Raw genomic sequence first — 13,311 nt, forward strand, 5'->3', positions numbered from 1 at the left:
CCGTTATGTGAACAAAATTAATATACCCTTGTGCACAAGTGCGCTCGGCAGGGCAACCGCCCCCATTACTGACAGCATTGGTTCGGTGGACGCTAAAAAAAAATGGAACTCAATAAGTGCTCTTCAATAGAACCAGTAGTTTCTGTGCTATTGGTCAGATAGATTATACATAGCTGAGATTCTCAAGTTATGGTAAAGGTAAAACCAACAAAGCGAAGTTATTAATACATTGAAATGTTAAATCATAATCTCAAGTGTATATGTCGTCTGCTAGTCACATTTAATCGATTCAAGTGCTAGAAAAAAGAAAATTTTGGGGGATTTGGCCGACTTCATTTGCCTAGAGGAAGCTGTGTGCATTGCAAGACTGGTGCGATCCGCTGAGTGTAGAAAACAAAAACGGAATACGGAGTACAAAGTGATTTGGTTTTGAGCTCGTGTTAGGTGCGATAAAATGAGAGCAGAAAAAATTATAAAGCAAGTCGAAAGAGGTGAATACATTTTTTTTGCATATCTTATTACTTTAAGCGAGAAAATTTTGTGTATGTTTACGGTGACTCAAACAAGTCTTCACATGTGACAATGGCGACAAAACCAAAAAGCTCCGTCAGAAAGCTTTCACAGGAGAGTTTTGTAAATTTATTTATATGGTAATTGGGCGCATTTAATTACTTTTGAATAATTTGAATATTCCTTAAAACTAAAAATAATGCAAATGCAATCATTACATATGATTTACATATAAATTTCATATGACAGGCGACAATTTTGTCAATGACAATTTAAACCCCAACTATGACAATTTCTCACTTTTTAAAAGGAATTTCTCATGGAATTTAAAAGGTGGTGACAATTGTTTTTGTGAAACAAAATACCCACCAAACTGTCGAATTGTCACCGACAACATGGAAAATGCCTGTCGTTACAAAATTAACACTGTCGCTTTATGAAATAGGCCCCAGAGCGAATCATTGTTGTCGCCAGCGAATGAAGAACAAAAAATTTCGTCAAATTGATTTCGTTGATATACTCGTATCGAAATTGACACAATTAACTGTACATGAAACGTCTGTTCATTGGAGAACTGGAAGGACTTCTTCACGGACACCTGCCTATGGCTCGAATACTTAAACTGCCTAATTAATGCAATGATGTCAGAGGTTATGATAGTTGTTTTAACAGTAGTTACTTGTCTTAAACCCCTACAGATCTCAGTTCCGAAAATTAGAGATGTGATTTGTCAATTGTAACACACTGAAGTTCTATATATATTCAATGGAGCGGCACGCCGAAGTAATTGGACATTCACGGTATTTTTTCTCACTTAACCATGAAGATCGGGATTCTGCTCTTGTTTCAGTTGTTAATGAGCTGGTTCCTCTTGAGGTCGTCCTACATGAATTCGCGATGAGTGCACTCAAAACTAAACACCAAAAGTACTGTCTTCGTAGCAATCGAACCATATTCACCAAAAAAAATATTCACTCAAACTTATCTATCGTTAGATTCGCCCGAAATTTTTTCATCCGCCCGTAGTGAATACGAAACGAAAAGTGATAAGTGAACTAGTTCGAGAAAAATGAAACTCATAATAAGGCTGGTTTTTTACAACGCTTTTATCAACTTGCAATGTTGTGTGTCCAGACACCATTGTAACTATAAAACCTTTGCTTTGCAAAGTTCCTATAAAAAGTCTAGGATGTCACCCTACCTCGTCGGTAGAGGTTATTGCAAAATTTTATACAGACAAGACTAAAAAGTAGAAAATAAATTATATAAGAAAAGCTTTTATAAATAGACTAAAAAGTGGAAAATAATAATTCTCAGTCCCATAGAATTTGTTTTGATAACTTTTGATTTTGAAATTTTAGCAAAAGTCATTATAAAAAATGTATGTCCGACGAAAGAGGTTGTGGTTTGAAAATATTTGGCAGAGGGTTGCCACCTTGTTACAAAGTTACATTCAATATAAGCAATAGGTTAAATAAATTACTTCAATGTGAATATAAATCAAAATTGCTTTGAAGAAACTTTTATTTTCAAACTGCATGTAGGAGTGTTGCCACCTGGTTTTATAATTAAATTCAAATTGAATTAAGAGGTTTAACGAGATTTTGGTATAAAAATACTTTGAACAGGATTGCTACCTGTTTGAAAAGTCGAATTAAAATAAATTTTATGAAATATTGGCGTCAAAGAGAGGAGTATTATGACAAAATTTTGTTTCAGCATTAAAATTAAAGAGGGTTTCCACCTGTGTAAAAAGTTAAACTCAAATTATTTAATAAGCCAAATGAATTATTAAAGTATGGGTATAAATTGACATTCGTACAAAATATTTTTATCTTAATTTTATTAAGAGGGTTGCCATATGTTTCAGAAATTAAATTCAACTTGAATTAAGGGAATTAGATATACAATTTAAATATGTATCGCAATATGTCTGTCGGTCGAAAAAGCTTTAACAACATTTTGGTTTTAAAATATTTTGAATAGGGTGGCCACCTGTTTTAAAATTAGAATTTAATTGAATGAAATATTAAAACATGGCGTGAAACAAAGATGGTAAGGGATCCTTAGTTTAAATAATAATAATAGTAAACAGGATTGCCACCTGTTCAAAAAGGTTAACTCAAATTATTTAATAAGTGAAAGCAGTTATTAAAAATGTGGGTATCAGATGAAATGGGGTTAAATAGGCTTTATTTATGAACTATATTTAGGATAGTTGTCAAATATTAAAAAAAAAAGTTTAACTTAATTCATCAGGCACATGAAATATTTATGTAGGTATCACAATATCAGATACATATGATTGAAGTTAATGTGGATCTGCTTCTCTATTGCTAAGTATTAATATTTTGCAATTCATATTGATTTATTAAATTAAATTCAATACAATCAAAATAAATATTTCGTGTACCGTTTTAAACTTGAATGTGGTCTTAATAATATCACGTATTCTACGTTTCTATAACACGGCTATCAAAATAGCCATATCAGATGGCAGACAAACTCGTCTAAATATTTCAAAAAGTCATACCAAGAGTTTTTGACATATTTAAGTGTTAAAAGACATACATAATTGCTTTATCGACAACAAATATTACTATCTAAAATGTATGTAGTACTCGAATAATTTCAAGTGTCTTAAGACTAAAACGACGGAAAAAAATTTAGTGCAGCTGTTTTCCACAAATTAAAAAAAAAAAAATTTTATGAATGGATATACCTACTTATCAAAATGCCGTTAAAACCAATTAAGAGCGTCAATGGTTCGGATGTGAATCTATGCTGATAAGGCTCAGACAGTTGGTTTGCGCTGGTTTTAATTTTAGTGAGTTGGAGTTTGACCATTGAGATCAAAATTTTTTGCGAATGTACTCTTTGCACTAAAACTAAACTCTTCTGATATACGTACATCTTCACCAGTATCTTAAAATCCTGTTTTTTTTTTTGTATCCTTTAGGCCCCCGGTTTGGCATTCGCCATGTTCAGACACTACTGCTCTTTTTCAACATTGTTGTTTACATGAGCCGCTTGAATGCTTCAGTCGCCCTGGTGGCAATGACAAATGCGGCAACCCCGAATCCAAATTTTCAGGTAATCGAGTTCAAATATATCTTCCGGCTCTATTTATTTGCTTACTTACTTACTTACAATCTTTCCATTGTTTTCCAGGAATTCGATTGGACCGCACAACAGAAGTCCTACATATTATCCAGTTTTTATTGGGGTTATGTAATCACACAATTTCCAAGTGGCTATTTGAGCAAACGCTTTGGCACAAATATCGTCATGTTCGTTTGCACTTTTGGATCGGCGATATTCAGCTTACTCATACCATTACTGGTGCCGTGGGGAGACTGGCAGGTTTACTGCGCCATTCGTACAATGCAGGGTCTTTCCAGGGTGCTGTTTTCCCAGCTATTAATGAGCACATAGCCAAATGGTCACCGTAATATGATCGGTTCACTCTCATATTCCGGCGCAGACTGTGGCACTGTGTTGGCTATGCTTGTAAGTGGTTTGATAGCCAGTAGTCCTCTAGGCTGGCCCGGTATTTCATATATCTCAGGTGGTATATGTTTTGTTTGGTGCGCACTGTGGTTTATACTGGCTGCTAATAATCCACCATCGTCACGTTTTATAACGCCTGTGGAATGCCAGTATATTGAGACATCATTGAAACGTGAGGAAGATTTCCACAAAAAGAGAATACCCATACCATGGCTGGCGATGCTGACATCAATGCCATTTTTCGCTTTGATCATTGCACGTTGTTCTGAAGCGCGGGGCGTCTCCACCACGCAAACACAAATTCTATCCTACATGAATGGCGTTCTAAATATGAATATCAAAAGTAATGCCTTCTTCTCTGCACTACCCTACATCGCCCGCTGGATAATGTCATACGTTTATCTGATATTAGGCAACATTGCGGTGAGGAAGGGTTGGCTGACATTGCCAACAATGCGTAAAGTAGCCAACATATTGGCTTCTTGGTTGCCAGCTTTTTTCATGATCGGCATCGGGTTCCTTGACGAAACAAATAAAGTACTTGCAATTGCTTTAATGACAATGAATGTGGGCTTCAATGGGGGCGCCACTGTTGGTTGTGTACTCAGTACAATCGATTTGTCACCCAATCACGCTGCTGTTGTAATGGGGATGGTAAATCCGCTGGCGAGTGTCATACCTTTAATAACCCCATTGGTGGCAGGCGTTATAGTCACAGATAAAATTGCTATGAATAACTTCAAATATATATATTTTTTTCAGCATGATCGCATCTAGTGGCAAATCGTATTCATAATCGCAGATTTCCATTTTCTTTTTTGGCAATTTAATTTTCTTAGTCTTTGGTTCTGCTGAAGCGCAATCATGGGATGCACCTGATTATCTGACGGAGCAGAATATTGAAAATCCAATAAAAGTGACACCAACAAGTACGTTTAAGGATATTTTTGGCGATGAAGATGATGAGAAGAAAAGCGAAGGGTGGGTGATAGAGGATCTTGAATCTGTTAAATCCAATATTAGTGGAAAGGATGAGAGAAGTAAGGCAGATAATGTTGCGAGGAAGAGCGAATGATTTTTGTTACCAAAGTGTAGATCCAAATTATATCTAACTACTAACTAGTTATCAATTGATAAGTGTAATCAATGTAAATAGCTTTAAATATAGCGGTAAAGAACTAATATATTTTCAATTCATTTGGTTTTCTTTGTATGCATAAACCCAGGTTAGATAATGTGTTTTAGCTTTAGTTTAAGATATCTAGAATTATACGGCCAAGCCTTTTGTTTATCAAAAGTAGAGTTGAAAACCTATGAAAGGGTATCGGCTGCAGATATAACAGGTGCTTTAAGCTATTATCCTATGATGTACCCTGAATGAACTGAGCGTCTGCGCAATTTAGGCTGATAGTCTTAAATTTTGCCTTTATGCGGCTTGTGCATACCTTAAATGTACGTCGAAACCTTAGATGTAAGTCCAAAATTAAATTTTTGGTCAAAGATTAAAACGAAAGAAGAAAGTTTTATTAAAATTGCCAGTTTTTTAATCAGAATTTCTAAAAAAAATTTAGTGTGCATACGATTGCGCTGGCTTGGCTTGTGGCTGGCATCGATGACGACGCTCTGTCGAGCAGGTAGCTTATAGTTTTTATAACAGTGCCTAAAAGACAATGAATTCCCGTTTTTTGTTTAATCAAAGCCAACTTGATGTTCGAATTATTTTATTAAAAAAAAAAAACAAAAAACGATTGCTTTCCTGTTTAAAGTGCTGTACGGTGCCAACGCATGTTGAAAGAACTTTTAAAGACCAAAGCATCTTATCGGTATGCCTATCTCTACCATATGACTCAAAATCTTTGACCTTCCTTTGTGCTAACGCCCGTCTGTTGAACGCGAAAATCAGCTTTTGAAAAATCCACTAAACTGGAGCTAATCTATTTAATAAACAATGCAATTTTGTCAGTAACTTATCAGCTCTTGGCCAAAGTAGTTAGCGTATAGCAAGCAAATAGTCTAGTTCTAAAAATACTAAAATTCGTGATTGATGAATGAAATCTTGACACGTAGCAAAAACGCTGGAAAATGAGTGAAGAATTGAGTACTGCAAAAATAGAGAAAGGTTAACAGAATATTTGAGGAATTAAGAGATAAAAAAAAAAAAAAAATTTGATGCCCACATTTTGTTTGTTTTGTTTTTGGCTGAGCTCTTTCTCAATTGTGACATTCAAAATCGACTAAAAGATGGTGTGTGTTGATATGCTTAGCCAGTGTCTTTTCCATGGGCTGGATTCTGTAACCTTCTTTTTGCGGTTCAGGAAGTGTGAGAATGAGTTTTAGGTGTCAAAATTGTGCACACTTCTCTTCCGAAAAAGTCATTGAATTTTATTCGTTGTGCTTTTAGTTGTGAGTTTTGTACTCGGTGTGCACTACATTCTCTCACAGTTACAGAATCCAACGCCAGGGTGTGGCATGCGTTAAGAAGGTGATCAATGGAGGACTTATGTATTAGATCGGAAACACACACTGATAAGATAAAATGATAAACAGCTTCAGCCTTTCACACAGTATCGTCGGTGGGACCTTATATGGCGGTAATTGGCGCAAACAGCAAGATCTTCATTTTTATGGATAGGACAAAGTTCACTGCGATTCCAATCATCGGGCATGTATTCAACAGAACAAATTATGCTTTTAGTCTGGTACTGTAATCTACCGACCGGACTCTTTTCTGTGGGTTTTGAATAGTTCAACCAATAAATCGTGTGCTGAAGGGGCTTTGTTCTTTTTATTTTATTGCTGTGGCCACCTTGTCTAGGTATAGTGGAGGAACAGGAGCGTAGCGGACCCTAATAGTATTTCTGTTATGTTAGAGCTTCTAATGAAAATTCTTATGCATTTTTATAACCAAATGTTGTGTCGTAGTTCACTGCAGATTGTTCTTTATTTGGCTATCCGTATACACGTGCATATATATTATTCCATAAATTTTTGTGTCAAATTCGGTCGGTACTAGTCGGAGTTGTATATCTTCAGACGATTTTGTTTCCCTTAGAGCATTATGCTTATCCCGCTGTAAAGACAACCGGGCATCAGGTTGCACAGATGACTTTCAAACTCCTTGGGACGCATGCCACTCACGGTCCAGCGATAAATGGACGTTAGCTACGTTCCGCCAGCGACTCATGCCGTCATTTTCAATACTTCGACTTGAATGATTTTTTTGGCAGCTGACGTACTGCATCCTGTTTTTGATATTTGTCGGCGCATGATTACTTTGTGTACTTAAAATAGAAAATTCAATTCCAAATATTAATTTGAGAATATCACAAAGATAACAAAATCTAATTTTAAAAAATCCAACTAATATCTTATCTATAAGTACAAATGTTTGTTCACTAGATAATCTACTACAAAACAAAACAAATAACTAATAATAATAACTTCTGATAAAAATTCATAGAAAAATCCAATAATAAATGGACCCTTAAATTTTAAAATGAGTCACAACGTGAAACAAACATACATATCGTCGCTTACAGTACAAAACCGCGTATCGTCATTATTCTGAGTTTGGTAAGAATTGGTGAAGCGGCTACTGAGATATAGCATTTCATCATAAGTGGGCGGGGTCACGCCCATTTTACAAAAATTTCATAACAATATTATATTATTATTATATTTTTTTACCACAATTCTACTCCACATACTAATTTTTTTAATTTTTTCATCTAATATTTACTGAATTATCGCAGGTTTTGCATTTTTCGAATATACCGTTATATGGGAAGTGGGCGTGGTTACAATCCGATTTCGCCCATTTTCAATACCAACCTACATACTAATTTCGTTGAGATATCTCAATTTTTGCTCGAGTTATCGTGTACACGGACGGACGGACAGACGGACAGACGGACAGACGGACGGACAGACAGACATGGCTTAATCGATTTCTTTTTTCATCCTGATAATTTATGTATAAATTTGTCCATCCTATCTCGATTCGTTTTGGCTGTTACAAACAACCGTTATGAGAACAAAATTATAATACCTTTGTGCACAAGTGCGCTCGGGTATAAAAAAAAAATTAATAAATATTCCGACGAAGTCATAACCTTCTCCTTTTCGTGAAGTCGGCTAAAAAAAAAAATATTAAACAAAGATTTACAAAAACAAATTATCTAAATACGTTTGTTCTACTCCATAAAGAAATGGCGAAAGACGATTTTTTGCCATTCTTTCGCAATCTACTCGAAATTTGTTAGGGTGTTCAAGTAAAACGGACCTCAGAATCAGATTCAGCGGGCCGAAATTCATGTTGGTATGGTCTGGTTAAAAGCACACATGTGTTGTTATTAAAATGTGTACGTAAGAGCAGCGAAAATTCAAAGCGGAGTCTTCTGATTTTGACCTAAAGTTGTTACTCACAAAACCTGCTGATGAAAAACATATTTCGGCCTAAACACTTTTAGCCTGAACAGTCAAAAGGTAGATAATGCTCCCTATATCCTCCATTACTAAATATTTGAACTTCTTTTACCAGCACGTCGGATAAATTACAAGTTTTCGACTTGAGGAAGTTTGAGAAGATTGATTTAAAAAATTATGTAACTTTTCCTTACAACTTTATCTTTCGTTAACATTAGCGATGCTGTTAGTACATTCATTTAAATCTTCTTGAAAAAAGGCTCAGATCAAAGTCCCGAATCCCGGGATTAATGCAAGCAAATCCTGGGATTTTCGGGACCTCAAAAACACCGGTATACCGGAACTGGCATCCCTTGTAGGTATATCAATCACTTCATTTCAACGATATTCAAGATATCTGCTATGTTCAGTCTATGTGCCTTTAGTGGTATCAACTACTTAGTATATTTTTAATACTTAAATTTATAGACTAGAAGGTTTCTGTGTCACCTCAAAAGTAGTACTAGCATCTTGCGGATTAAAATGTCTCAATTTGTTTATATTTCATTTTTAGGTCCTCGTTTTGGCACCCGCCATATACAGACTATGTTGCTTTTTCTTAACATAGCTTTTGTTGGCATGAGTAGCTTTAATGTATCCGTAGCTTTAGTAGCGATGACAAATGCCGAAAGTACAAATGCCAATTTTCAGGTAACCGTATCCAAAAAGATTCAGAGTCATCTCACATAAAAATAATATATTTTTTTTTCAGGAATTTGATTGGACCACACAACAGAAGTCCTACATCATATCCAGTTTCTACTGGGGTTGTGTACTAACACAATTACCGGGCGGCTACTTGAGTAAACGCTTTGGTACAAAGATCGTCATGTTCGTTTGCACTTTTGGATCGGCGATATTCAGCTTACTCATACCATTACTGGTGCCGTGGGGAGACTGGCAGGTATACTGCGCCATTCGTACAATGCAGGGTCTTTTCCAAGGTGCTCTTTTCCCAGCAATTCATGAGCACATCGCCAAATGGTCGCCGCCATCGGAACGTAACACGATCGGCGCGCTCACTTATTCGGGCATGGATTGTGCCAATGTTTTGGCTATGCTTGTAAGTGGTTTGATAGCCAGTAGTCCACTAGGTTGGCCCGGTATTTCATATATCTCAGGTGGCTTATGTTTTGGTTGGTGCGCGCTGTGGTTTATACTGGCTGCTAATAATCCGCCAGAGTCTCGTTTTATAACAAAGGAGGAATGCCAGTACATTGAGACGTCGTTGAAACGTGAGGAAGATTTCCATAAGAAGAGAATACCGGTACCATGGTTGGCAATTCTTACATCGGTGCCATTCTTCGCATTAATCGTTGCACGCTGTGCCGAAATATGGGGCTACAGCACCATGCAAACGCAGATTCCTTCGTATTTAAATGGTGTGTTCGGCATGAATATCGTCAGTAATGCTTTCTTCTCGACCATACCCTACATTGCTCGTTGGATTATGTCTTATGTGTATCTGATATTCGGAAATATGGCTGTAGCGAGGGGTTGGTTGTCACTGACGGCAATGCGTAAAATAGCCAATACAATGGCTTTGTGGCTACCGGCTATATTCGTTAGCGGAATTGGATTTCTTGACGATGCAAACGAAGCACTCGCTATTGCACTGTTGACCTTGAATGTAAGCTTACATGCTGGCGCAACCATGGGCTGTGTACTCAGTGCAATCGACTTGTCACCGAATCATGCTGGTGTTGTAATGGGAATTGTAAATCCGTTGGCGAATATGATAACTTTAATATCTCCATTAGTGGCAGGCGCTGTAGTCACAGATGAGGTGAGTTGTTGCATATTGGGTGGAATTACTTTTAGGGTGTAATACTGTTAGACTTAAACACCTCTTTTGTTTTTTCTTCTAGCACAATCGCAATCAGTGGCAAACCATATTCATAATTTCAGCAGCTATATTCTTTATCGGAAATCTAGTATTCCTAATATTCGGTTCCGCAAAGGTACAACCATGGGATGCACCTGATTACCTATTAAAGGATAACGTTGAGGAGGTAAATGAAGAGGCGCCAAAGAAAATTCAGGCGATGAATTGAGGAAAAGATCGACGGCTGATTTAAATTGAATGCTATCCCTGATTTCAAGTCTAGAGTAAATCAATAGAAATCGCTTTGTTGCGCTCTAAGCGTTTAACTAGCTTTAATCTTATTGTTCGCTGTGTTCGTTATAATTAAGTATAAATGAATTTCAGAAAATACATATGTTACATATGTAGTAGCTAGTGGTTATTTAAGTAAAAATTAACAATAATATGTAGCTTTTGAAAAACAAAGGTTTTTAAAATATGTTCGAGGGCTTGTGTTTAGAGTTTTATGCAAAATAAAGAGCCTAGAAATATGCACTACATAACTATAAGCAAAGTGTATAAATTTGTATACATATTAAAATAATGTCGTGTCGTCCATTTCCGCCGTAATGTAAGTAGTGCATATTTTTTGGCGCAATATTTAACGACATTTACCTCTAGTGCCTAATTGTATGTTCTTTGATATGATACCTACCGACGCGGTTGATGTCTAGACTTTTATAGGAACTTTGATTTTAACTGGATAAACAACATTGTAAGCAGTGTTGCCGTTTTAGTCCTTTGGTGGCTAAATTTGGCTACCAAATTCTTTTTTTTGGCCACAAAAATTTGAAATTGCCCCTAGCCCTTTTTTTAGTCCTTTTCAAAATTTATTCATCATTGACATTCAAATTTTTTTTATGATATTCATGAATTTAACTCTTCGCTCATAAAGCGAACGCCTTTCCTTTAAGGTAAGTAAACATATTTCTATGTATGTTCCTTACGTTTCTGGGCCGTTATCTTATCCATTAACGATTTAACTATACTTCAAAATAGGTAAGTTGGCGGCCCTTAATATGCTTTATGTGTTACACAAAAAGTTTTTTTGTTGAATGAAATATTAATTCTTTTCAGAGTTCATTGTTTTTCTATACCAGTAATTATATAAAATGTTTGCGTGTATACTTATATATTTATACTAGCAGTACCCCGGTGTGCTTCTCTACACCAAATATTGAAAAACGAATGAAAAGTCCTGGAATTTATCTATATGAAAATTTATCATTTGTTTTATTTCAAAATTTTTTATTCTTTATTTTAAATCTTAATCCAACAGATTTGGATATACAACATTTTTTGTTTTTCCATCTTGGGTATGAATAAATAAACAATTTGGAATGCCAACTCTTGAACAGGCCACGTATAGCTACCAATTCCAGTAATCTACCACAAATATTTCAAGAGATATACCAGATGAAAATTTTTGTTAGTATGGGTGGTGCCCGAATTCGGGGAAACTTAACACAAACCATCTGCATAATAGCCCGACTATGCCGTATAAATTTGGTTGAAATCTTGCACTTATTCTTTATATATAAGATGTGAGGTGCCACGCCCTCTTTTACAATACTGCCAATTTTTATCCATGAGTATGGAATTATTTGTTATACCTCTATACCAACTTCCAGTACTCTACCACAAATATTTCAAGAGCTATACAACAAAAAAATTTTAGTTAGTATGGAAGGTGCCACACCCCCTTTTACGAATTCGGGCAAACTTCACATAAACCATCTGCATGATAGCCTGAATATGCCGTATAAATTTGGTTGAATTCGGTGAAGCCGTTCTCAAGTTATGAGGTCACACCAAAAACGTGCACTTATTTTTATATATAAGAGATGTAGGTAAAAAAATTTAGCTACCATTTTTAGCCACAACGACGATTTTTAGCTCTTTTTTAGCCCTTTTTTAGCTGGGATTTAGCTACCACTAAAAAGTTTCGCGGCAACACTGATTGTTAGTTGATAAATGCGTTGTAATTTACTATGTACATATATATTTGAGGAAGTATGTGTGTATGTATGTGGGTATGCGCCAGGCTGCAGCCTAAACGGACGGACAGAACAGAAAGAAATTTTGACAGAGTATTGCCATGACACCTGTGCCTATAATAGAGTGAAAATATTGGGATTCAACAAGGGGGGCACCTCCCATGGGCGTGAAATTTTTAATCAGATATAATTTCGGAACCATAGGTCAAATGAACTTGAAATTTGTTATGCGGTCATATATGTGATAGGTGCTTATAGTAGGGTATATATAAAGGAGTTTGTAAAAGGCGGTCCCACGGACCTGGAATATTTTATCAGCTGTAAATCCGGAACTATAAGTCGCATGAACTTGAAATTTGGTATGCAGCCATTTTAATGGTAGGTACTTATAATAGGGTGTATACACATGAGAAAATTTTGCGTTTTTCATATGAGAATGAAACAGAAAATATGCTACTCCATCGGAAGTGCAGAAAAAGCAGCACTTTTGCCGGATCAGAGAGCCCTATGAAAAGGCTGAGAAAAGAACATGAAATTTTGAGAGCGCTAACTTTGGGCAGAATATGTGAAGCCTTTTTTCGAGAAAAGAAAACGGCATATAATAATGTGAAATTGCTTTATAAAATACTTTTTCTGTTCAAAATTTTCAAATCGCCCAAAAGAAAACCCCAAAAATTGTGCTGTGTGAAAAAATCATGTTACTTTTGTCTTTGAGTAGTCATTTAACCTTATTTGACAAGTGAATCCAAGTAGATAGGATTTGCGAATTTTTACTTTAGAAATTTAAGGTTTAAGGCCTTTTCAGAAAAAATGTTTTATGTATTTTTATTATTAAATTTTATAATTAAAATTGAAAATCTTAATATTACTCATTATGAAAAGAAGTTGTCCGCATTAAGGGGCGATAAACCATTTTTATTTTCTATTTTTAATATTTTTATTGAGCTTTGTACCACGATTGTTTAT

At 35.7% G+C, this 13,311-nt stretch overlaps 1 protein-coding gene and 1 pseudogene across 1 annotated transcript; both read left to right on the forward strand.

The window, feature by feature from the left end:
* Nucleotides 1-3,469: 3,469 nt before the first annotated feature.
* LOC108378898 (putative inorganic phosphate cotransporter) lies at nt 3,470-5,095 on the forward strand (annotated as a pseudogene).
* A 353-nt stretch (nt 5,096-5,448) lies between these two features.
* Nucleotides 5,449-10,496, forward strand: LOC108378899 (putative inorganic phosphate cotransporter; the record flags this gene model as incomplete). The annotated part of the gene is made up of 4 exons (XM_017635205.1): nt 5,449-5,491; nt 8,999-9,135; nt 9,197-10,270; nt 10,353-10,496. Coding segments are annotated over exons 1-4 (1,398 nt in total), but the record flags the coding sequence as incomplete, so codon positions are not given.
* Nucleotides 10,497-13,311: the final 2,815 nt, after the last annotated feature.

This window comes from Rhagoletis zephyria, unplaced genomic scaffold (genome assembly GCF_001687245.7).
Source record: "Rhagoletis zephyria isolate East Lansing unplaced genomic scaffold, Rhagoletis_zephyria_1.1 Rzeph_scaffold_15191, whole genome shotgun sequence".
Lineage (NCBI taxonomy): Eukaryota > Metazoa > Arthropoda > Insecta > Diptera > Tephritidae > Rhagoletis > Rhagoletis zephyria.